Below are 27139 nucleotides of genomic sequence, written 5' to 3' on the forward strand. Positions count from 1 at the left end.
AAGCTTCTTCTTTGTACATCTGGTCCCTGACCTGCTTTTTCCCCCTGACTTTGTTCCTGCTCAGTTGCACTCAGTGATTCACTCAGTACAGACACCTGTAATTAACTGTTAGTATTCTGAGCTGGTGCTTGCAAGGATGATAGCGAGTGACAATAGCTCTCTGGAGAACTGCTCTTTTCTTCTTCTCATGTGACTAAGCCTAGATTTTACGATGAATGTGGAAAGATTTGAGAGGAACAACGGTGAGCAGTGAATGGCAAAGGCAAGTAGTAACAGATGAGTGGCAGCTCCATGTGACATCAGGTTGAGTGAGGGAAAAAGTTCAGTAAGGAGAGAACCAGGAAAACCAAGATAGCCAATCATCCTGTGGGGAAGCTATCTTTCATATCATGGTTTCTGTGTGAATTTCCTCAATTTGTTTTAAAACCATGTTTGATATATTGATGGGTTCAGATGAAGAGAAAGAGGAACTTGCATAAATATAGTGTCTTTCACAGGGTGTCCACAGCCAACAAAAGACCTTCAGAGTGTAGCCACTGTCATAATGCAGGAAATGTGACAGCCAATTTGCAAGCTTCCACAAACAGCAATGCGATAAATGGCCAGATAATTTATTTTTAGTGATGTTGGCTGAGGTATACCAGGGACCATTACTATCCTTCAAAAAAGAGCCCTCTGTCTTTCTCTCCACAGATGTCAGGTCTGCTGAGTTTTTCCAGCAATTTTTGTTTTTGATTAGAATTTTCTACCCCAAAGCACTATGGATGCTAAGTTGTTGAATATATTTAAGGCTAAGATTGATAGATTTTTGGACTCTGGGGAAATCAAGGAATGTGAGGATCAGATGAGAAAGCGTAAGGTCCAAGATCAGCCATATTATTGAATGGCAGAAGTAAAAAAACAGTAAAATTTTAAAATGACTGGTACTAGTCTGAACTGGAGTTCCATTTTAAGGTATACAGGACCAGTTTGGACCAGTACCAGTCATTTCCCAAGTTTTACTGATTTTTCCTTCTGGGAGGCCAGTTTGGACCAGTACTAGTAATTTCCCAAGTTTTACAGCCTTCTGGACTTAACATTGAGTTCAACAACTTCAGACCATGAACTCTCTCCTCCATTCTGATTTTTATTTTTTTTTCTCAACCCCATACCCCCCTCAGGGCCATCTGTAACTTGTTTTGCTTTCACAGAACGCTGACCCTTGTTCTGCTATTAACACATTCTGCTACCTTACCTTTATGCCATTATTAGCACCTTCTTGAGTCTTTAACACTCCCTTTGTCTTGGGTCCATGGCATCTTTGTCAAATCTCTCCTGAGACCTATCCCTGACCTTCAATTTTGGTCCACCTCCCTCTCCAACAATATAACATTTCTACCTATTTGAACTCTGAAGAAGTCATATGGACTCAAAATCTTAACCCTGTTCTCCACAGATGCTGCCAGACCTGCCGAGTCTCTCCAGCATTTTCTGTTTTTATCCCAAGTTTTACTGTTTTTCCTTCTGGGGATGTCAAATGCTCCTATGTTCTTTGCAAGTGGAGACCCAATTTACTTTTGAAGTTACTATTGAATTTGCTTCCACTACCATTTTAAGACATTTCTGATATATTAGTGCCCTGAGATATATGCATATGTAAAACTGAGAGGAAGGGACTTCCCTTCTTCACGAGAACCTGGCATCATTGTGTTGTGTGTGGAGGTGGCTTCTCAGGCCACAACTGTCATCTCATCCCTGACCCAGTCCTGGATACACATGTGGCAATCAGTCAGTCCGCCCCTGACGTCACCCCAAAGGCACTCAGTGACGTAACCGCAAGCCGGGTTCCTGATTGTCGTCACAACCAGCCAATCGGAGGGAAGTTGGCTGCGGAGAGGTGGGGCGTGGCCCGGTGCCTACGCTTGCGCCTGCGCCGTTGGGTGGAAGCGCCTGTGGGTTTGACAGGAATAGGAGGCGTCGCTTCCTGGGTTATGACCAGAGGGCGCTGAACTTGGGCTCACCGATCGCTGGTTATAACCAGAGAGAGAGAGAAAAAAATTCCCGTTGTGTGTTTTTTTTTGCAGGAACGTGGATTTAAAATATTAGAATCATAACCGAAACTTGAAGAAGCATCGGGGTGAGCGAGCGAGGACGGTTTGTGAGTGCAATGTTGGGCCGGGGCCCTGCCGCCCAGCTATGATACTTGTAGATAAATACACACCCTCCCTCCTGGGGAGACAGCGCGCCAGGATCCTCTCTCTCTAAACTGCTGAATATGGACGGGCTGCAGCCGCCGACAGGAAGCGAATCGCCTCCCCGCAGCAGGGACAGGTCCTCCTCAAAGAAGAAACCTCCCGAAGATGACCCGAGAAACAAACCAAAGCTGGTGAGTGCTCCATAACCTTTCACAGACTTCAATTACTTGTGTTTTTCCCTTCCCCTGTTGAAACAGTTAATTAACAGCCGGCTCTAAGTAAAATCAGATTATTGTGCAGTTGCAGGCCCTTCCTGTTGGTACATGCCAAGTGCACACCAATGATATCTGTTGCATTTCCAAACACTTTGAAGCCTTCATTAAAAAAAATATATACAGTTTACTGTCATGTGTACAATTACATTTATCAGCAGCTTGCTCATCTTTTTTGGCGCACATGTTGTGAATGAACTACTCGCCCTCTTAACTCAGAGCTCTAAGTTGTACAACTCAGTCTCCCTTGTGAGAGATCCTGAGGACTAAAATGTGTTCGTTGGTGATCAGTGTAAATTTCCACGATTTATTTATTAAAAATAATCCGAAGAACATAACACACTTCTGATTCCCTGTAAATTTATTTTGTACGGGAAAGGAACCAGCCTCTTTGTATTTATTCCCTGAAAAAAGGCTGCGTTTACTTTGACATTTTAGTATACCCCACATCCAGTGTACAACAGCCACATAGATAAACCTGTGTCCCGGATTGTAACGATTTGATTCAAACCTCATTAACACATGGAACTGGGAACATTTGATGTCAGGACAGTTTCTCTGGATGATAAGACGCCTGCAAATCAGAACAGAAAGAAAGGATAAGAAATTGGTAGCTTTTTCAATTCATGTACCCGAACATTGACGAATTACTGATGCCAAACACAAACATGTGGATGCCAAATGTAAACATGTGATTTCAAATCTTACACTGTGCTTTGAAGTTTTACTTTTTTCTTTCATGTCCATATCTACTGAACTGGTTAGGATTGTTCAACTACTGAAATTCTTTTTGGATAGGAGTCTGCATTCCAAGTTTACATGAGGAGACAATGGCATCGTGGTACTGTCGCTGGACAAGTAATCTGGCGTAATCCAAATGCTCTGGGGAAATGGGTTCAAATCCCACCACAGCAGTTGGTGGAGTTTGAATTCAGTTAATAAATCTGGAATATAAAGCTATTCTCAGTAATGGTGGCCATGAAACTATCATGAACTGTCATAAAAACCCATCCGGTTCCCTTTCCCCTTTAGGGGAAGGATATCTGCCATCCTTACCTGGTCTGGTCTGACATGTAACTCTAGACCCACAGAAACGTGGTTGACTCTTAACCCCCCCCCCCCTGAAATGGCGTAGTAAGCCACTCAGTTCAGGGGCAATTAGGGATGGGCAACAAATACTGACCTTGCCAGTGACACCCACGTCCCATGAAAGAATAAAGAAAAAGAAGTTTAAATGTCCATTAGGTAGGACATGTTGTTGGTCAAAATACCCTAAATACATATCTTGTAAAAACTTTTTGGCTAGTGAGTCCCTGGATATGACAGTTTAACATGATGATGCCAATTTAAGGGGAAGTGATTGTGACACTTCGTGCATAAGTGTTGTGAATCAGCTGTTAAATCACTAAAAAGTGCTGATAATGATTGAAGTGTTGTAAGAAAGATTCACATTCGCCTCCTGTAATTAATATTGTCAAGTTAAGTAACCAGTTACTGATGATTTTAAAAGTAAAAATGTATCAATTTTTAGAGATATTGAAACTAACAATTAGACACTTTCTTCCCCCACCTCCCATGTGCAGTGGATGTGCTATTAAATATATGTGAAGATACAATTGGTTGTTTTATTGGTGTTCCAAAGTGGGCTTCTTGTATTTTACAGTGTCCTTTTGGTTTATTTCAAATGAACTTTCATGCCTGTTGATTGGGCTTGTTATGTTCATTCTTCTAGGGGTTGGTATCTTATGTTGGGATCAGTAATTTGTCAAACATAAACATGTGGATGCCGAATGTAAACATGCTGATTTCAATATCTAACACTGTTTTTGAAGTTTCTTTCTTTCATGTCCATACCTACTAAATTGGTTAGGATTGTTCAACTAGTGAAATTCTTTTTGGATAGGAGTCTGCATTCCAAGTTTAAATCTCCATTAGGCAGAGCATTTGAGGAAAATGTGGTGAAATGCTGTCATCGGTCTGTTATCAATGTTTTAATAGTTATAAGGAAAAACCTACATTTGGCAGCCCCCCGTTGCCGGTGCCAAATTGAGTTGTGCATTCCATTGCAACTATTGTGGCCTTTAATTGAGCAACCTGTCTTCACTCTGGCATCCTTCTGAACATTAATGCGTCAATGTTCAGTGTGTCCAGTGTACGCAATATAGTGGTTTTACCACTCTTAATATGACTTAGTTTGGCAACCCAGAACTGCAGAGTTGCCAGTTGTGAACTATGTGATTAAACCTTGTAAGGCATCCTTTTGTCAATTTATTTTATAGAGTTGACCTTCCAAGGAAATGTGCAAGCCTAACAGAGGCGGTCATTTCTTGAGTACATGATGTGACTCGATTTAGTGTGCTTGAAGATACAAAATGGTTACTGTACTTGGCAGTGGTTTCATCCTATTATGAAGTTTAAAGATTTTGCATCCTGAATTTTAGCTAGCTTGCTAATTCAGGACTCGACCATCGTTTTTCTCAAACACGCCATTGTTTTTCAGTTATAACCTGTTAGAATTCTCAATAACTGCACATCCCAAAAAGATATTAAGGGGATCAGATAAGATTTCAGGAGAGAAACTTCCCACTGGTTGGTAAGTCTAGGTTTAGGGAACATGGTCTTAAAATTAGACCCAAACATTTCAGGAGTGAAATTAGGAAACACTCTGCCCAAGGGTGGCAGAAGTTTAGAACTCACTTTCTCAAATGGATACTGATGCTAGATGAATTAATTTTGAAGCTGAAATTGTGGATTTTTGTTAACCTTTTAACCTATTATGGAATTGGGGCAAAGGAGGAGTTAAGCTGCAGATCAGCCATCTCAGTGAATGAGGGAACAGGCTTGAGGGGCTAAATGGTTTCCATGTTTCTATCTTGCCTGCCAACTTTTTAACTTGGCTGTTGGAATTAATTTTGACTTGGCTGAAATTCTTAGGCTTCTATTTTAGAAATTCCAGACAATTGTATTCACAACCAACCTTCTGCAGAAAGCAGAGTCACTCAAAATTTAGATGTGATGACTAGTTCAATAGTTCATGTTAGGGCTGGATGCTAAGTATTTAAAAAGTAAACAATTACAATTACTGTATATGTGATAGAAGTATTACATTTTGTGCAAATTATTCCACTTGCTATTTTAATGTTTTAAACAAAATGTGCCTTGGTACCAGGCTTGCAATATAGGGGATTGTGCAACTGATGGCCTACCAAAATGACAAATTGTTGAACAAAAACTTTAGGATTAAGAGCAGGGAGTGTGACTATTGGATAGCTTTTTCAAAGAGCAGGCATGATGGGCCAAATGGTCCCCTACTGTTCAGATTAATTCTGTGTCACCACTATGTTCCATAATGTATCATGTCAGTTCTGTACTGATTCGTCTTCATACACTTACATTCTACAGATGACTCAGTGTGCTATCTCAGCATTCCTTTTCTTGCACAAGACTTGATTAGCAGGCAAAAATAATGGCCTGTGGCAAATTTTAGAATGTATTTTTTGTGGTTGCCATTGTCTGAATTAAACATATAATGTAGCACATGTTAAAGTCAAAGTTTGGCTATCATCTGTCAAACCTATGGTTTCTATAAATGAACGGGTACGTACACTTTATTTTTTGCTCCTCCATTGAAATTAATGCTGCAATGTAACCTGAGTTTCATGATTGACACAAGAGGAGATGGATGCTCTAACTTGCTTCTCTAAGTTGTAGCTCAAAAAAAAGTTCAACCCTCATAAATGGAAAAAATTCCAGAAATTTTGGACTGAATACCAAGCTACAAGTTTGGTATTGTATTTTTTAAGTCCCTATAGATTGACTAAATTTACAATTTATTGAACATGGCTCTCAGTACTAAGCAGCTGAGACATTATTTACCAGCTGAATTTGTAGAAAAAATAATTATAAATGAGCAATGTGTGAATGCATTCAAATGCTTTTCCCTCACAGTTCACAGTGGGATAATCTTGTGTATTGATGTGCTGAGGTGCAGTAGGAAATTCTACTCGGACCTCAATCAGGTGACCGCAGGTGACTCCTAGGAGGGCAGTGTAAACGCTTCCCTGAAGAGGTCAAACATGCCTGCTGACTAAGTAGAGACTCTGGCTTGTTAGTGACTGAAATAGGAAAGGTTTATTTGGGAAGGCACTGAACATAACGACTTTTCCGGAAGCACGCAGAAGTCGAAGTGTTGGAGAAAGCACACAAACCTCCAAACACCGCATCTGCCTGACCCTTTGAACACCATCTGCCCTGCATGTGGTAGAGTCTGAAGATCGTGCATTGGACTTACCAGCCATCTTAGAAACTATTGAACTGGAGTGGAAGCAAGTCATCCTTGATCCCAAGGGACTGCCTGAGGAGGAGTAGGAATCAATTTTATTACCAAGCTTCAGAAGTGGTCATATTCAGTTGTACTTTGCTTCAATTGGTCATGTAAATTCAGTGTTACGCAGAACTAGTAATAGCACATCAATGTAAAACTAATGGGCTGAACATTGGTTTCAACTAGGCAGCATGCTTTTGTAGTCTCTCTGGGATGCAGGAGAGAATTCTGTACAACAGTGCATGTGCAATGGTTCTCTCCCGGTGGCTGCACCAGCGAACCATTTAAATGAACTCCAAGAAAGGTTTAAAAAGTACTAAGGTCCTGGACATTTTTTAAACCTAGTCTGATACTCCAAGCTGTATTCAACACAACTGGTGTTAAGACTGCAAGTAATCTTTTGTCACTGCTCTCTGGTATCAGGTTGTCCTCTGATTCTAGAGACTTGCACTACAGTTTTAATGTTGTAGATTGAAGATGTTTTGTAGCAATGTTACAAGTTGTATGACATCCTCATATAGACTTTTAATTAAGTTACAATTGTACAACCACTTTGTATAATTTTGTATAACTCTTTCCTTGCAGAACAGTTTCTGTTCTCAAAGCAACATAAAAATAGTAATGTGATTCACATGAAATGATGCATTTCATAAAAGATTTGTCAGTTCACAGGCTTTTTGGAGTTCACTTCAGAGTGAAATGTAACATGTCAGAAGCAATTTACAGTTGTCCCCCATGGAGTCTACTTCTGCTCCAGAACAGGATGTACTATATCCTCTGGGCATTTGAACAGATTTCAAACCTGCCTTGTGTATTGTGCATGTGTGCATCATTGATCATGTGCCTCATCATCTTGACATCCATGATACATGCATGTCTTGGAATATGCTGTTCAAAATAAAATGCAGCAGAGTTAAGTGATAGCCAAGGCTTGATTCTGTTTAATGCTTGCTTGGTCGGCTGAATCGAGACGCGGAATGTGTTGTTGGGGAACCATTGAAATAAACTTTGGTTTATTGCTCTGCAGTCAAATGCATACTACTTTCTAACCAATGCAAGAACTATTGTGGCCTAGCTGAAGGGTTAGAGCAGTAATGTACAATAATAAACTCATCTAAGAATCTGCTTATAGACTGGAAATATTTGAAATAAATGTGTGACACAACTTATGATAAATGTGTTATACCAGTATTAATAAATACATTTGCTATATACTTTATTTCCACAAATACTGTATTTTCCATTTTCTTTGGTGATAGCAATTGACCATTCAGGCGTTTGCTGCAATAAAACCTTACAAATCGAACTTTGAGACTAGAAAAACACTGAAGTTGTTCATTCAAGTGAGACTGACAACAGTTCTGGGACAGGAAGGAGCTGTAGCGATGGGATGGGCTCCATCTGAACTGTGATGAGACCTGTGCCCTAGTGCAAAGCATAAATAGGGAGATGACGAAGGTTTTATAACATGTAAACGGGGAGGGGGTGGCATTTACAAGAAATGTAAGCAGGGCAGGGGAGAATAGGAAAGAATAAAATAATGGAAAACATTGAGGGCAAGGGAATAGATAGAGCTATAGAACAGGAAGCTAAAAAGATGGTTAAACATAAAATGAAAGGAAATCCTATTGAAATGAATTAAATATCTGTACAGCAATGCACACAGTACATAATAAAACAGGGGAACTGGAGGTAATCATGCCTTGGGAAATACCAGACGTAAGGATTACTGAGCTGAGGCTGCAGAAAAATCAGCTCTAGAATTAAACATTGCAGGGTACAGCATATTTACAAAATGTAGAGAGGAAAAATAAGGTGAGGTGGTGTATCTGTGCTTAAAACTAAAGCAAGATAAAAATAGAATCCATCTGGATAGTTGTAGTTTCCAAACTATCTAATAGTGAACTTGAGGTGGAGGAAGAAATACGCAGACAAATTGGGGACCCGAGTAAAAATACATAGAACAATAATCATGGGTGATTTCAACTACTCTGATATTAATTAGAGAGAAGAGGTAGATAAAAGGGATAAGGAAATGGAGTTCCAACAAAATGTCCAGGACTTTTTAACCCAATATGTTAAAAAGCCCAACAAGGCAAGATTTGCTATTAAATTTAGTAGTGGGGAGAAAGCAGATGAGAGAAATAAAGGTAAGGAACATTTAAGCAATAGAGACCAAAATATGATACACTTTATGATGATGTTAGAGAAGGCTGTAAGTATGACGAAAACCAGGTTAATAGATTGGCAAAAAGTTGGTTTTGAGGGGCTGAGAATAGACGGTGGGAAAATAAAACAGGCACCCATATTTGCAAATAATAATATAGAACAACAGTGGGAAATATTGAAAACAATTTGTAGTGCAGAACGTCTGGAAAAAAGACGTGCTATCAAAGCTTTTCGTCTTGCACTCATCAGGATAGCTCGCAAGTTGGCAATTGCTTTCAGGCTATCCTGATGAGTGCAAGCCGAAAAGCTTTGATAGGATGTCTCTTTTTTCAGCAATATTTAAAACATTGTTGAATAGAGTGCAGGAAAAATTTATTCTGCTAAAAGGGAAGTACAAACTAAACACTAGTGGGCTCCATGAATGAGTAAAGACATGAGGGAGCAATTGAGATTTAGGAAAGAAGCATACGTTAACTAGACAGTAGAGGGGAGTGCATGATAAGAGAAAATATGAAGAGGTTAGGAGTGAAGTAAAAAAAAAAGCCATTAGGAAGGCAAAGAGAAACTATGGAATTAAATCATCAAGGAATATAAAACAAAACAATAAAATATTTTACAGGTCCTCAATTAAAGTAGGAAGGCTGTAATGGAATAGGACCATTAAGGGATGGACAGGATAACACCACAGAGACATAACGATAGAGAGGTGGCAGAATTATTAAATAATTATTCTGCTTTGGTGTTTACCAGGAAGACAGGGAGACAGAATAGGTAGACATGGCATTGCTGATCTCTCATCATTGCATGAGATAAGCACATTTACGATAAAAAAGGGAATGTATTAAACTAGTCAAACTCAAAGAGGATAAAGCTCCTGGTCTGGATGGATTGCATCCATGTACTTTAGAAGAAACTTGGGAAGAGATAGCAGAGGCATTACTACTCATAGTTAATAATTTGTTAGAAAAAGCTGTACTGCCAGAGGATTGGCAGATAGCTAATGTAATTGCTACATTTAAGAAGGGATCTGAACATGTCTGGGGAATTATACACCAGTCAGCTCAACATTAGTGGCAGGAAAAATAATGGAGTTCCTAATAAATTAGAGAATAGAAGTACATCTAAAAAAATGATACAATAATGAATAGTCAGCATGGATTTCAAAAAGGAAAATCTTGCTTGACCAACCTTATTGAATTTTTTGACGAAATATCAGAATGTAGACAATGGTAATCCAGTATATGTAATTTATCTGGATTGTCAAAAAGCATTCGATAAAGTGCCCAATGAATAAGGACAGAGAATGTGGATGTGGAGTCAGGGACAACTGGCAGAATGGATTCCTAGCTAGCTTCAAGACAGAAAGCAGACAGTGGAAGAAAAGTGTAGTTATTAAGGGTGGCAGAAGGTGTTTCACAAGGATTAATACTGGGACCACTGCAGTTCATAGTTTACATTAACAATTTGGACTTTGGAATCCAAAACACAATTTCTAAGTTTGTGGATGACACCAAATTGAGGAGCTGGTTGCAGAAATATTTAAAAATTTTCTATGTGAAGGGGAAGTCTTTCCATATGTACAGGGTGGAGCAGGTAAAGATACTAAAATTTGAAGCGACACAGGGGATAATCAACCCTTAATGTTGTGGGATAGTGATATTCGTTGTTCAGAGGGAGTATTGGAGGAACAGGTGATAATAAGTGGAGCTCATGGAGATGCTAAACCTATTCCATTGTGAAAGGTAAATTTTAAAGAGTAAGTGGAAAACAGGCGAGCTGATTGTTGGAGCAGCGGAAAAAATGCCCATTGCAAGGGTTCAGTTTATTTTATGTAATGATATTGCTGGGTCACAGATGTGGGTGATGCCTAGAGCAGCCTGTTGAGATGTTTTCAACAGTAGTGTTGCAGAAAGAGTATCCTGGATTGTTTCCAGATTGTGTGATAACAAGCTTGAAATAGGAAGAACAGGAAGTGAAAAGTCAGGGAGAAGGTGTTGAAATTCTATTAGCTGACATTGTCTTTGTTAAGATTGTTCAGGAAGAAAGAATGGAGGAGAATGCAGCGGAGGTGTTTAGCCCAAGGCGGTTGGGTAGGGTTACAGAAAAAGAATCCATGAATAAAACAGTTATATCAGACAGCTTACTCAGAAGCAGAGGCAGAATGTATTCCAGAATGTTAGTACCCTAAGGGTAATGTGTTAATGCGAAAGTGGTGGCTGTATCAAGTTTCAGCTGATGAAAGCTGGAGGGAAGTACATCAGATTGTTATAGCATTTGGATATAGAAATGAGATCCTTAGAATAGCTCATGAAATTCCAATGGGGGGACATTTAGGAATTAGAAAGACAGGCAAAACTACAAAAACATTTTTATTGACCTTGATTGCATAGAGATGTGGTCAGATTCTGTGGAAGATGTCACACAAGAAAGGTGATAGGGAAACCATAAGCAGTGATCAAGCTGGAACCTTTAATTTCAATTCAAGCATTTGAAGAACCTTTTACCAGGGTCATGATTGAGTTTGTAGGACCCCTCCCTAAGAATAAAAATGGAAATCAGTACTTACTGACAATAATGGATGTGCCTACAAGGTTTCCTGAAGTGAGTGATACCTTTGATAAATATTACAACAAAGAGAATTGTGGAAGAGTTGACTAAATTTTTTACAAGATATGGTTTTCCAAAAGAAATACAATCAGATCAGGGTTCAAATTTCATGTCACAGCTGTTTAAGGAAGTAATGAACAGTTTGGGGATAAAACAGTTTAAGTCAACAGCTTACCATCCTAAATCACAAGGGGCTTTGGAAAGATAGCATCAAATTTTAAAAACCATGTTGAGGGCATATGGTCAGGACTATCCACAGGATTGGGATAGGGGAATTCCATTCTTGTTACTTGCTATTAGGGATGACCCTAATGCATCAACTGGAGGAGAGTGCGAGAGGAGGATTCTGGAACAGGCAGTCAGTTGCATCTAGAGGAGAGTGCGAGAGGAGGACCCTGGGACAGACAGCCAGCAGCACCTAGAGGAGAGTGCAAGAGGAGGACTCTGGGACAGGCAGTCAGCAGCATCTAGAGGAGAGTGCAAGAGGAGGACTCTGGGGCAGGCAGTCAGCAGCAGCGAGAGGAGTGTCCTCTGCAGTCACCGTCGCCGAGTGAAAAAAAAGAGTGAAATCGCAGGAAAACCGTAAGTTCATTGGTTGGTAAGTAACCGCTAGTTTGAACTACCGATTCTAAGTTGATTTCAGATTAAGGGTGACTACTGGGGCCCAGGATCGGAGGCCTAACACTTCAGCTTCAACTCAGCAAAGAGAGCGAGTTCCAATTGATTTTAAAAAGTGTATTTTGAATCTCTATTCTAACTTGCTTTCAGATTAAAGGTAAATAGGAGAAATATTTTACAGATTGATAAACTAAAGACCAGTAGGAAATTTAAAAACAAATTTAAAAACTAAATAAAATAGAGATGCAGGGCCAGGCGATGTGCTGTAGCTGCATGATGTGCGAGCTGGTGGACCCCATTGTGGTTCCTAGTGACCATATCTGTAGCAAATGTCGGTTGCTAGAGGAACTCCGGCTCAGAGTTGATGACTTGGAGTCTGAGCTTCGGACACTGTGACACATCAGGGAGGGGGAGAGTTACCTGGACACTGTTTCAGGAGACAGTCACACCCCTTAGATTAACTACCTTAAATTCGGCCATTGGTCAGGGACAGGAGAGTGTGACTATGAGTGAGGCAGGTAGAGGGATCCCAGAAGTAGCTTTGCAGGAGCCTCAGCCCTTGCCCTTATCCAACAGGTTGGCGATTCTTGCTCCCTGTGTGGACGAGAGTGGAGACTGTAGGGAGGATGAGCAAACTGACCATGGTACAGGGAGCCATTCAAGTGGGAGGAGAAAAAAGAAATGTAGTTGTAATTGGGGATAGTATATTTAGGGGAATAGATACTGTTCTCTGTAGCCAGGATTGAGAGTCCTGAAGGCTGTGTTGCCTACCTGGTGCCAGGGTTAAGGATATCTTATCTGGGCTGCAGAGGAACTGGGAGTTGGAGGGGAAAGATCCAGTTGTCGTGGTTCATGTAGGTACCAACGATATCGGTAGAAGAAGGAAAGAGGTTCTGCTGAGGGAATACGAGCAGCTAGGGGCTAAATTAAAAAGCAGAACCAAAAAGGTAATAATCTCCGGATTACTACCTGAGCCATGAGCTAATTGGCACAGGGTCAATAAGATTAGAGGTAAATGCGTGGCTCAAAGATTGGTGTGGGAGAAGTGGGTTCGAATTCATGGGACATTGGCACCAGTACTGGGGAAAGAGGGAGCTATTCCGTTCGGATGGGTTCCACTTGAATCATGCTGGGACCAGTTTCCTGGCGAAATGCATAACTAGGGTCGTAGATAGGGATTTAAACTAAATAGTCGGGGGGAGGGTTCAGTTGCATGGAAATATAAAAAATCAAAGTTTAAGGAGAGGGTAAGAGTGCAGATTAGTGACGAGGCTGATTGCTATCAAAAAGTGAAAGGAAGGGACAGAATGTGTGAACGCCATATTGCACTAAAGAATCATATTAGAGTAGGGAAAATTGACAATTGGGCAAACTTAAAGGCTTTGTATCTGAATGCACGTAGCATTCAGAATAACACTAATGAGTTAACAGTGCAAATAGAGATAAATAGATATGATTTGGTGGCGATTACTGAGACGTGGTTACAGGGAGAACAGGTTTGGGAGTTGAATATCCAAAGGTACTCAGTGTTTCAGAAGGATAGGCAGGAAAGAAAAGGAGGTGGTGTAACTTTGTTAGTAAAGGAAGAGATCAGTGCTATAGTGAGGAATGATATAGGCACTGGAGAGCAAGACATAGAGTCAGTCTGGGTAGAAATAAGAAATAGCAAGGGAAAGAAGTCCCTGGTGGGAGTAATCTATAGGTCCCCAAACAGTAGTTTAGCAGCAGGGCACAGTATAAACCAGGAAACACTGGGAGCATGTAAGAAATGCACGGCAATAATCATGGATGATTTTAATATGCATATAGACTGGACTAATCAAATTGGCAAGGGTAGCCTTGAGGGAGAGTTCATAGAGTGTATTAGAGATTGTTTCTTGGAGCAATATGTTGTGGAATCAACCAGGGAGCAGGCTATTCTGGATTTGGCTTTATGTAATGAGATGGGATAAATTAATGATCTCATAGTAAAGGATCACTCTTTAGGAGGAGTGATCATAGCATGATAGAATTTCAAGTTCAGTTTGAGAGCGAGAAACTTGAGTCCCATACTAGTGTTCTGGAGTTAAACAAAGGTAACTACATAGGTATGAGGGCAAATTTGGCCCTAGTGGACTGGGCAGGAAGACTACAAGGTAGGACAGATGATTAACAGTGGCAGATATTTAAGGAGATGTTCAATTCCTCCCAAGTAAAATATATCCCAATGAGGAAGAAAGATGGTAAGAGGAGGAAAAAGCATCCATGGCTAAGCAAGGAAGTTAAAGATAACTTAAAGGCAAAATCTAAGGCATACCAAATTGCAAAGGTCAGTGGCAGGCTGGAAGATTGGGAAACTTTTAAAGATAAACAAAAGGTTACTAAAAAATTAATAAAAAGAGCAAAGGTAAATCATGAAAGAAAACTAGTGCAACATGTAAAAACTGATAGCAAAAGCTTCTACAAGTATATAAAAGGAAAGAGAGTAGCTAAGTGAATGTTGGTCGCTTGGAGGACAAGACTGGGGAGTTAATAACGGGGAAAGCAGAAATGGCAGTGACGCTTAATCAATATTTTGCCTCAGTTTTCACAGTGGAGGACACTAGTACCACCCCAATAGTAACAGGTAGTGCAGAGGATATAGAGAACTTAGAACAATCACCATCACTAGAGAAAAAGTACTGAGCAAACTATTGGGATTAAAGGGTGACAAGTCCCCAGGACATGATGGCCTACATCCCAGGGTCTTAAAGGAAGTGGCAGCGGAGATAGTGGATGCATTGGCTATAATATTCCACAATTCCCTGGATTTTGGAAAGGTTCCAGTGGATTGGAAAAATGCTAATACACCGCCCTTATTCAAAAAGATGGGGAGGCAGAAAGTAGGAAACTATAGACTATAGTTAGTTTAACATCTGTCGTTGGGAAATTGTTGGAATCCATAATTAAGGAAGTAGTAATGGGGCATTTGGAAAGTCAAAATGCAATCCACCAGAGTCAGCATGGTTTTATGAAGAGTAAATCATGTTTGACTAATTTGCTAGAGTTCTTTGAAAATGTGACAAGCAAAGTGGATAATGGGGATCCTGTAGATGTCGTATATCTGGACTTCCAGAAGGCCTTTGATAAGGTGCCACACAAGATAAGATCACACGGTGCTAAGGGTAATATATTAGCTTGGATGGAGGATTGGCCAACCAACAGAAAGCAGAGAATCAGGATAAATGGGTCTTTTTCTGTAAGCTGTAACTAGTAGGGTGCCACAGGGTTCGGTCCTTGGGCCCCAACTATTTACAATCTATATTAATGACTTGGATTCAGGGATAGAAGGCACTATAGCTAAATTTGCAGATGACACCAAAATAGGTGGGAAAGTATGTTGCAATGAAGATATAAGAAATGTACAAATGGATATGGACAGGTTAGGTGAATGGGCCAAAATTTGGCAGATGGAGTTTAACGTGGATAAGTGTGAGGTTATCCATTTTCGTCTGAAGAGTAAAAAGGCGACTTATTATTTAAATGGAGAGAAACTTCAGAATGCTTCAGTGCAGAGGGATCTGGGTGTCCTCGCTGAAAGCAGGTACAGCAGGTAATAAGGAAGGCAAATGGAATTTTGGCATTTATTGCTAAAGGAATAGAGTATAAAAATAGGGAAGTGTTGCAACTGTACAAGGCATTGGTGAGACCGCACCTGGAGTACTGTGCACAGATTTCGTCCCCTTACTTGAGGAAGGATGTAGTTGCACTGGAGGCGGTTCAGAGGAGGTTCACTAGATTGATTCCAGAGATGCGGGGCTTGTCTTATGAGGAGAGATTGAGCAGTTTAGGCCTATACTTGCTAGAGTTTAGAAGGATGAGAGGAGATCTAATTGAGGTATATAAGATGCTAAAGGGTATAGACAAAGTAGACGCGGAGTGGATGTTTCCTCTTGTGGGGCATTTTAGAACGAGAGGCCATAGTTTTAGGCTAAGGGGTGATAGATTTAAATCGGAGTGAGGAGGAATTACTTTTCTCAAAGGGTCGTGAATCTGTGGAATTCACTACCTCGGAGTGCAGTGGATGCCGGGACTCTGAATAAATTTCAGGAGGAGATAGAAATATTTTTAATTAGTAATGGGTTGAAAGGTTATGGGGAGAGGGCGGGAAATTGGAGTTGAGGCTGAAATGAGATCAGCCATGATCGTAATGAATGGCAGGGCAGGCTTGAGGGGCTGAATTGCCTACTCCTGCTCCTAGTTCTTATGTTCTTATGTTCTATGTTCTTATTTAGTCCTTTTGAATTAGCCTGTGGTCATGGAGTAAGAGTACCATTGAAATTGATTCATGAGAAATTGGTGGGTCAAAATTCAGAAACTGCTCTCCTGGATTATGTATCAAACTTCAGAGACAGATTGGAAAGAGCATGTGTGTTAGCTAGGGAACATTTAAAGACATCACAGCAAGTGATGAAAGTGAAGGCAGATAGGAGACCCACAGCTCGTAGTTTTGTTGCTGGGGATAAGTGTTAGTTCTGTTACCAGTACTGGGTGACTCATTAAATGCAAGGTTTAGTGGGCCTTACAGGATTGAAAAGGAACTGAGTGAATTTAATAAATACTCCAGATGGAGTATTTGGACTTTAAATATGCTTAAAAAGTATTTTGACAGGGAAGAAGACCAAAAGGACGTATTAGTGGTGGTAGATAGGAGAAAGAGGTAGAATTGAAGGATTCTGGAATTGATTTTCCTCCAATCAAATTGGATAATGAGGGGTAACTTGAAAATTTAAATGTAATATTGAGTTACCTTCCAGATAAGTGTCAAAATGATTTGGAAAAGTTATTGCAGTCACACAAAGCTATTTGTGGGAGTAAGCTGGGGAGGAAAAATTTAGCCGCACATGATGTGAGTGTGGAAGATTCATCTTCGATAAGGCAACATCCTTATAGATTAAATTCAGCAAAGTTATCACAAGTACAGAAAGAAACCAACTTCATGCTTCAAAATGACATAATTGAGTCTAGCTGCAGTGACTCGAGTTTGCTTATTGTGATGGTACCGAAACTGGATGGAACACAGACTGTGTGTGGACTATCGAAAGTTGAATGCAATGACAAAAGCTGATTCATATCCTGTACCATGGTGAAGATTTTGTTGAGAAAGTGGGACAATCAAAGTTGTTTTGGAAGCTGTTTGAGTTCACTTGGTTTGAAGACAGCTGTGAAGCAGAAGCAGCCTAAAAAGGGACAGACAGCAAGTCTCAAGCTAAAGGAAAACCCCACAAATCCAGGGGAGTGGAAGAGGGGCAAGCCCAAAGAAGACCTTCTAGCCGAAGGAAGGACAGGAACTTGGAAAAGGTCCTGCTATGTGAAGTTTAAGAGTGAGCGGCAGAAAGGCTCCAAGCTTCAGACTTCGAGACAAAAGCTGCAGAAAGCAGATTTAAAGCGAGAACAGCTTGCAAGAGGCAAGAAGGCCCAAAGAGACAACTGAAGGCTTGTAACTCTTTGCTATGGGCATGTGTAGCAGTGGTGTACTGATAACGCTGAGTTAGTGAGAGTTTCAATGGACACAGGAGTGTCGGAAGGCATTTGACTGTTTGAAACCTGTATTGACTACGACACCAGTTTTGGCAGTACCCAATTATGCCAAGCAATTTAAGTTGGCCATTGACTCAAGCAATATAGGCATTGGGACCGTACTGTTACAAGAAGATGAAACTGGAATTGAGAAACCAATAGGGTTTTTTTTTTCACGGAATTTGAATGTACAACAGAGAAGATATTCAGTGATCAAAAAGGAGATTCTGGGTCTGGTGTTAGCGTTGCAGCATTTTAAGATTTTTACATTGGAAACAATTCGTCAGAAACAATTGTTTATACAGACCACAATCGTTTCAAGTTATTGGTCAAATTTCGAGACCAAAGTACAAGGCTATTCAGATGGAGTTTATTACTGCAACCATTTAATCCACAGATTATACATGTGGCTGGATGAGAAATCTAATTGCAGATGCATTGTCAAGAGTTTAAAGCTCAAAGGATACTTGGACATTTAAAACCTGGATGCTGGACTGGAATGATTTCTGCTAATGCCAAGGATTTGTGTATTTATTGTTATGTTAATGCATGCATCTGGTAATGTAATAGTGTGGGCATATAGATAGGTATAGGAGGCAGTGTTAGATGGGTTAAGAAAATGAAGCTGTCTTTTTAAATTATGATGGTTCATTTTCTTGTAAGGAGGGGGTATCATGAAAGTGTAATAATTCTCATAATATTATTGTGATTTTTTGTAAAAGTAGGTTAATAGTGGGGTTTGGATAGTTTCTGTATGTATGTGGGGGATTGAATTGAATTGGAGACAGCTGGTCCAGAGGCCTTAACTCGTCAAAGAAGCTAGGTTTGAAATGCTAAAGGTCATGGCTGAAGTTTTAGAATGTGAGGTGAGGAGAATTTGCATTTTTAGATAAATCAGGGTAGTTTGATTTTCAAAGGGATGGTAGCATGTTACACCTAGCCAGAGAAGCTAGGCCAAGCAGTGCATTTATTTTTCCCAAAGTATAGTATCAGCACCATGAATAGATTTATATTATGAGAAAGGTTAAGTTACAAAGACATATGGGAACAATGGAATTTGCATTAAAATGCTAGAAACATGTATAAAGGAGAAGAGGCTATGTGTCAGAGGGAAGGACATTGAAAGATCTACCAGAAGTATGAAAAGCCTCCAGTGTTTGTGCATTAAGCTGCTGTCTACACAAACTGAAGCTGGGAAAAGCCACTTTGAATTCTACTGTCCAAGGTATTGTGGTGACTTGCCTGGACCTGTTTAAATCTTTTTTTTCTTACCGTTACCTACATGGGGGTGTAACTGGAAGCTGGTTTAATTCGGGGTTTTAGGAGTTATTGTAGTAATTTGTAGACTTATGTATGTGCTTGAAATCTTTTCTTTTGGTAATAATTGTTTAATTTAGTTTTGTAAAAAAATCTGTAGAGTCTTGGTGGACTTATTACTACTGAATTCAGGGCATGCATCTCAAAATAGAATACAAATTGAAAAATCGTTGAGACCGTGTCATCAAGTTTCCCATGTGGATTTGATCCACCTAGCACATATCATCTGCCGTGTGATAACATTAAAAATGGTGGGGAGTGCGAAAAGCAAGTTATTTTTTCCGTTAGGTAACTTTTAAAATTGATTTAGTATTTGAAAATGTTTTCCAACGATATTTCAAATAAATAGATAAATGGTTTACCATATATTAGATGTAAATCATAATAGAAAATTCAAACTCTTGTGACGATATCAAATCACAAAAGTAAAGCTCTTTTTAAGTGCAGCTAAGAGGTTGCTATTGCTAAGTTGTCTAGATTTTGTGTTTTGACTTTCTATAATTAAAAGTCCAGCACACCTTGGTAACATTAAACCACCAAATCAGTGCATCTGCTCTGTTTCCAGATGGCAGTGGTTTACCAGTGTCGAGTTAACTGTATTGTCTGAGTAGAATTATTATCTTGTGGTTTGAAATAGCCAGAACAGAGCTTTACTTCTAGAAGTATGAAGCAGTCAGTGTTTGTGAGATTTCTGAGCCTTGCTTTCAGGCTTCAGTTAAACATTTTGATACTTCAGAATTTTCAAAGAATGTTGTTGACATTTAGCACCAGGCTCTGTTTCCTTTTTTAAAACATCAGTCCATTTCCTATAATTTATTTCATTTAGCTAGTGCATATTTGGAATTTGAGAAATTATGTACTGCATTCCTAATTGGTTACTACTTTATCGAGGGTTGAATAGAATGTTGAACTTGCTCCCATAATGAGTGGCTGAAGTGAACAGCATAGATGCATTTAAGGGGAAGCTAAATAAACATGAGGGAAACAGGAATAGAAGATTATGCTGATAAGATTAGATTAAGAGGGATGGGTGAAGGATCGTGTGGAGGCATGACCAGCTGGGCCAAATTATTTGTTTCTGTGTTGTGCATTCTGTGTAATTCTAAGCAAGTTGCATAGAATCATAGAATTGTTAACAGCACAGATGCCATTCAGCCCCTCGTGTCCATGCTCGCTTTCTGCAAGAGAAATTCAATTTTCCTATTCCCTCCCCGCTTGTCCCCTGTAGTCCTGAAAATTTTTTCTCTTCAGAGAATGATCCAATTTCTTTTGAAAGCTTTGATTAAATGTCTCCACACACACCCGAGCAGTGCATTCTGGACCCTATCTACTCACTACGTTAAGAAGCTTTTCCCTTATGTCGCCTTTGGTTCTTCTACCTTAAACTGGTATGCACTGGTTCACCTTTTGAATGTGAAAGGCAAAAGAACCAAAGGCAACATGATTACAGCAGCATGTGAGTCACCCTTGCTTTGAAGAAAAATGTTCATATTCTTAAATCATCAGGCAAATATTTTTCGTATTGATAGTTGTATATTGGCTGAAATTTTGCAGTTGCAATGGTGGTAAAATTGGCAGTGTCACTGTCGTTACCCCGTGAAACTGACAGCAACTTCTGGTGTCCGCACATAGACAGTAAAGTTCACAAATCGACACGTTGCTGTCACTGATTCTCTGCTCTTCCACAGATGGGAATCTTCAGAAATCACTCAACTGATAAGAACTTCCCATTTTATGCTGTAATATTGTTGTTAAAACACTCCAAAAAAAGGTTATGCTTGGCTACTGAGATGTAGCTGAGTTTTTAAACAGCGTGATAAGAATACCCTAGATTTTAATATATCTTTTGCTTATGATATATTAGCTAGCATTTTCCAATCTTTATTTCAACCTCTTCTTAAATTTTCTAAAACATGGAAGATTATCAATGCATTTTACTTCTTGCTTTGCGGTTTTGTGAGAATTCTTCAATGGGATCGGCTGTTTATCTTACTTGAAGAAATCTCTTGTTAGATGTTTGGAGATTCCCTTAACTTGTGTCTGATCTAAATTCATGTCGGGAAAGGAAAAATCCGTGCCATGAAAATAGTAGATCTTTGTGGAAAACTTTCCTTGTGGTCAGTTGTGAGTGTTGTTGTTTCACCATTGACCTCAATATCCAAGCCCTTGATTTTAGCAGAATCTGCACACTGCTAATATCTTCCACAGTTTGCAGCCATTAATCATACAGAAAGGGCCAAAAAAGTTACACATTTATACAGGGAACCAATGTGAGCTTCTGTGCTTGCATTGTATGTGATTTATGAATCTACTTTTTATAGTTAGAACTATAGTGAGTCACTAGTTTGCAGGTTGCTAATAGTGGCTTCCTGTGGCACATATTTTAATTTGGAAGCACATCTATCCTGCAAGTACTGATCTTTCACCTGATAATATACGAAGAACCTTCAAATCCCAGTTTGACCGAAGCTTAAACTGTGATACCCCAGTGGCTTAGTTTCATTCAAGGACGGCCAAATTCTTTAATCAGAAAATGGAACATTTATCTACTGTGACACACTATATCTCCTCTGGAGAAAGGGGAGAAAAATATCATAATCTACAGCATTTATGTTATGCTTCAAGTTGCACTTTTCTTGTTTATTTGGATAAGCACTTTGATCATCAAAATTCAAGATCTCTTTATTAGGGGAGGGAACATTTTCTGTTTTGGTATTCAGTGCCTGCATTTTCAACTCCAAGGTCAGAGGATTAATGCAGGGTGAAATCTGCAACCAAAATTTTGAATTCCAAAATTCGATGAATATCTGTCAAAAACATGCTAGTGTGTTGTTTGTTTCCCATGTCACCCATCCATTCTTGAAGCTTCTTACCAAAATTTACAAATTAGTGGATTAGTGACTGAGGGACTGATTGATAATACATAAACATATTTTGCTTTTCACTTTTGTAGCCAATTGTAATAATTTTGAACTGAAGTCTTTGATGCAAGAGAACATTGCTGCCATAGTTTAGTATTAATTTCTTTGCACAAAGAAAACATGCTTCTCCAGTTGTTCTAATGCTAAGCATAGTGATGTTTCTCCCCTGGTGTTCCCACCTCCTATCCCAATGTTTCTTTTCTGGAATCCTTAACCTCATACTCAAAGAATAATATAGTTGTTAAATGGACAATTTTTGGCATTTTGCTATTGCAATATTGAGTTGGAGGGTGTCAGCACTAACTTTCCTCATTTCATGTTTTTGCATTATTGTAAGGGGGATGAAACAGACTAAGCAGGTGTGATGCTATATTTCTGGAAAGTGTAGAGGCAAGTTGCCTATGTATTAACTGACCATATGCTTCTCCATCATACCACAAAATCCTTGGGAAACACAAAGGAGGTAGATGGTTACCCTCTTCGTTTGGGATGGAAATTCCCTTCAAAGTACAAGAATACAGACTGGAATGTTAATGTAGCTTCCCCACACCAAGTGAACCAGCTGTTGCTAAAGATCTAAGTATACAGTTTTTCAGATTGGGGAGAATCTACCAGAAATAAAATGCATTTAATCCATGTGCACCAAAGAAAGGTCTACTCCTTCAGCCTTCTGACCAAAATTTTGATCAGCATCTTTCCGTAATATTGAAGCATTCAGCATCAGCTATTGCTTGCAATAAATGTTGACTCCCCTCATATAAGAGGGTAATGAAGGTTGAAGTCATGGTACAGTTACCTAACTTGTTTCTATTTCCAGGTAAACCTGGCATCAGTGATAATAAAATAATTGAATTCAATTTTTCTTCTTTTAGTTTCTCCCATTTTACTTGGGGTCACCACAACACTGGCTGATGACTCTTCTCCATCACCTCCTGTCAGTCACTCAGTCTTCTTCCAATCTTATTGTGTTTAAATCTCTCACCACCGCACCCTTCTGTCTGATTGTGGGCCTTTCTCCTCTTCCTTCTCTCTCTCTCTCTCTCTCTCTGCAGGCAGTACTTTACTAGACTCAGCATATTGGGTCCACATATTGATTCTTTGGTCTACTGATCTTCATAATTCAATTAGTTTGTCAAAATGCTTTTGGAAGTAATCCATTATGTCCAACTTCTCAAGAAAGAGTTGCAAGTTGACTTGCTGAATCTCTCCATTTCAGTGAGTTTCTGACACTTTCTGTTAAGGTTTAAACCTAGGGTGGTGCAGTGGGGATGGAGTTGAGCATTCATCACCCCATTTGCCACTGACACTGAAATATTGAGAATTACTTACATGGTCACAAATTCATTCAGTGCTGCTAATGGTAGAACTGTCCATTTTTTAAAGTGGTTTGCAAAGCAGCTTCTCTTTATTTGCCTAGTTCATAATTGACTTCTTGAGTAGAACAGCAGCTTCTGAAACATTTACCTACAGTGGATGATTGTGTACACAACATATCTGCAAAATATTTCCATTCATAAACTTGCATTGTGGATGTTATTTTTTACTTATAATGCAATAATTTTGAAAGAGCCAGTATTTAAGATAGCAGTGAAGTCAAAAAGGAAACATAAAATGATAACGTTTTTGCATTGTAAACTGAGTTTATTGGGAGAGCAGTTTAACCATTGCAGCTTTTCTAAACTATACATTAGTATGAATATCAAAATGGTTGTGTCAGCCTGTTGAATGTGAAAGTTCATTGCAAAATTTGTTTTTGCTTTGCTTAATTCTTTTCAATTTAGCCTTTTAAGTGGAATTAGTCCAACTTCTAAAACTATCTCAGCTTAATTTTAAATTTATGCTGATCAATTCTAACCTAATGTTTTCTGTGTTCATATGTTACTATTTGTATTGTAATTACATAGTCATTTTAGAATCCTAATAGTTTTTCAATACTGCAGGAGGACATGCGGTCCATTATGTCTTCTGGCTCTTTGCTAGAGCAGTCCAAAACTAGTCCCCCGGTCCGCCATCCCTACACAGCTTTCTCTGTTTTGAAATTGTTTCGACAAACATCCTGTTTTATCAGTCAGACGACTATCATTTATAAATTAACAAAAACAATCATTGGAAGTGGGCTCGATATGGTGTCAATGGAGAGAAATATACAGAGTTGACTTTTTAGGCATGAGCATTTCATTGGAATGTGTTCACACTTATATTTGGGTAGATGTGTTCATGCCTCAGTATGTCATGGAATAGTTTACTGGTTGATTTTACAATCTTACTTATTGGAATTATGCTGGGAAACTAAAGGTTTTTTGTTGTTTTTACCTGTTAATACAAATTTTTTATAGCTGGTAGAGTTTTGTTTCAAAAGAACTGGTTTGTCAACAGTAATCTTTGGCATGGGACACCCATCTTTCACAGGAAATTGGCCTAAACTACTTAAGGAAATTACATCATTTGCATAGCAGCAATATGATGCATTGAATGATTCACTGCACCACTGATGCAGTAGATTATTGCACAGGAACACTGAGCCTGGAGTCCTGTTTTATATAATTACATCCTTTTTAAAACCACAGTATTATTTGAAATTTATATCACTGAAATTTTTTATAATATATTTACCCTCCTTTCTAATAGTATCCCTCAGCTAACCAAACTTATAAGTGAATTTAACCTATAATAGTTATGGAATCGTGTATTTGGTTGTTTATTAATAGGAGGAGTGAAAAGAATTGCTTGAATTACATTGTATAAATTGTATTCTGTTGCTTCATAGGTTTCATGTGGTCCGTACAAAAGCAAGATGCTGGAAATCTGTAATAAAAATAGAAAATGCTGGGAAATTCCGAGAAACAGAGTTAACGTTTCAGATCAGAATTGGAAAAAGTTAGAGATGTAATAGATTTTAAGGAAGTACTGAGGCAGCTAAATGTGAGAACAGGAATAAGAACTAAAGGGAGTCTTAATATAGTGGAAGGCAGGAAAGGTCAAATGACGAAGGGGATAATGGCATAAGGCAAAAGGAGGAGGTAATGGAACAAGTAAAGAAACACAAGAACTTGCAGCACTCCTTCCTCTCAGGTCCAACACTAACATTTGTCATTAACTTTCAGACAAGGGTGGTGCTATTGTTTGGCAAATCAACTTCTACTAGTGGAGGCAGTAAGTCAACTCTCTCAACTGAGATTTTTTTCAGAATCAAGTGTGTGTGAGTGATTGCTCTCTTAGATTGTTATAAGTTTCAGTTTTTTCCTCTTCACATGGCTCCTGAGGTCTGCTCATAATGGATACTGGTCAGTGGCTATGGAGGGTGCATGGGAGCTATGAGGGGGCATGGAAATGGCATGAAGGTTTAAGGGGGTATGGAGGTAGTTTGGGATTATGAGGGGGCATGGAGGCGACATGAGTGAATGAGGAGGCATGGGGGTGAGCGGGAGTGAGAGGGGTGAGAGCTAGAGCATCTAATGGCCTTTTTATACTACTGGGCCGAGATCTCAGTGAACAGAGGTGTGCCTTCTAACCAGCCTGTTGTTGGCACTTGCCAGCTTCTTTGAACTGCCATCTTTGGACATCTTTGAACTGCCCCTGGAGGCGGCATACCTGACTCGATCACAGCTCTGCTCCCCCAGATCATAAATGATATATGAAGGGGTCGTTTCCATGGAGACAATTCTACCAAGTCATTTGCCAACTTGAGTTTCTTGTCTTGATGGTGAAAATCTGGCCCATAAACTTCTCCTGCCTTCCACCCTATCACAGACCCTCCCCTATTGTTTTTCTTACCTCTTCCTCTTCTCCCTGCCTCCATATTTGTTAAAGCACGTAACATTTATACATTTTCCCCATTCTGATGAAAGGCCATCAAGTTGAAATATTAACATTGCTTCTCTCTCTCTCTCCAAAAATGCTACCTCACCTGCTGAGTATTTCCAGCATTTTCCATTTTTATGTTGGTTGATAATTGTGCCCCACCTCACTAGAGTGTGCTTTCACCCTGCAATATGGCCACATATGCAAGATTTCAGTATCTAATGCATGTCACAAGGAGTCTTTTTTTTTTCATTCATTCAGGGGATGTGGGTGTCGCTGGCTAGGCCAGCATTTATTGTGACTGCTTAGGTCACAGTATTGTTTAGTCAGATATTGGGTAGCCTTATCCACTTTAAGTACTTACTGACTTTCTCCGCCATCTATTTTTTATACCACATTCAGTATCCTAGCAACTTCCTTTTTTACTTTGGTAGTCAAATCCTCTTCGTTGGTAGACACTGATGCACTGATGAAATTACTCAGTTGTCTCATTCAGCGGTGCCCCAGCTGGAGTATTGTGTCCAATTCTGGGCCCCACACTTTAGGAAGTGCGCAAAGGATTTGGAGACGGTGTGGAAGAAATTTACAAGAATGGTTCCAGGAATGAATGATTACAGTTTGTTAGATAAACTGGAGAAGCTCAGTTTTTTATCTTTAGAGCAGAGAAGGCTAAGAGGAGATTTGATATGTGTGCTTAAAGTCATGAAGGATTTAGGTGGAGTAAATAAAGAAAAACTGTTTCCAATGGCTGAAGGGTTAGTAACCAGAAGGCAAATTTCAGGTGATTGGCAAAAGACCCATGAGGAAAAACTGTTTTTATATAACTAATGATTTGGATTTGAAATGCACTGCCTATTAGGATGGTGAATACTGGTTCAATTAATGCCTTCAAAGAGGATTGGATAAATAGTTGAAGCAGAAACTTTGCAGGAATATGGAGAAAAAGCGGGGAGTGGAATTATTTGGACTGCTTCGAAAGATTTGGCACAGACTCAATGAGTTGAATGGCCTGCTTCTAGTACTGCACTATGCTATGTTTCTAAGGGGATGCAGAATCTACATTTGGGGCTGGCCAGCTGGAAAGAATGCCTATATATTTGTCTGAAATTGAACAGTGGGTGAATGAATGAATGGTTCACTCCCGCAATCTAATCTTACCCTGCCACCCCCCCCCCCAACCAAACAATCTGATTCCAGACCCACAGCAATGTGGTTGACTCTTAACTGCCACCTGAAATGGCCTATCAAGACACTCAGTTCAAGGGCAATTAGGGATGGGCAGCAAATTCTTGCCTTGCCAGGGATGCCCACATCCCATGACAGAATTATTAAAAATCCTCAATGGCATTTAATACTACAGAGCGAATGCTGCATTGTCAGAGGTGCTGTCTTTTGGAT

General features: G+C 39.5%; 1 protein-coding gene across 7 annotated transcripts in view; it reads left to right on the plus strand.

Annotated features, from left to right (window-relative positions):
* The first annotated feature begins 1911 nt into the window (after positions 1-1911).
* Positions 1912-27139, plus strand: part of diaph2 (diaphanous-related formin 2) — an 855920-nt gene continuing 830692 nt past the window's right edge. For 3 of the 7 annotated variants that reach the window (XM_078547234.1, XM_078547237.1, XM_078547239.1), the window contains exon 1: positions 1926-2365. In XM_078547234.1, the coding sequence (XP_078403360.1) occupies positions 2255-2365 (111 nt within the window). In that variant the 5' untranslated portion in view covers positions 1926-2254. Of the gene's footprint in view, positions 2366-27139 lie in introns of all 7 variants that reach the window. The other 4 variants (XM_078547235.1, XM_078547240.1, XM_078547238.1 and 1 more) reach the window with 3 other exon arrangements.

The sequence above is a fragment of the Cetorhinus maximus genome, chromosome 8, assembly GCF_964194155.1.
Source record: "Cetorhinus maximus chromosome 8, sCetMax3.hap1.1, whole genome shotgun sequence".
NCBI lineage: Eukaryota > Metazoa > Chordata > Chondrichthyes > Lamniformes > Cetorhinidae > Cetorhinus > Cetorhinus maximus.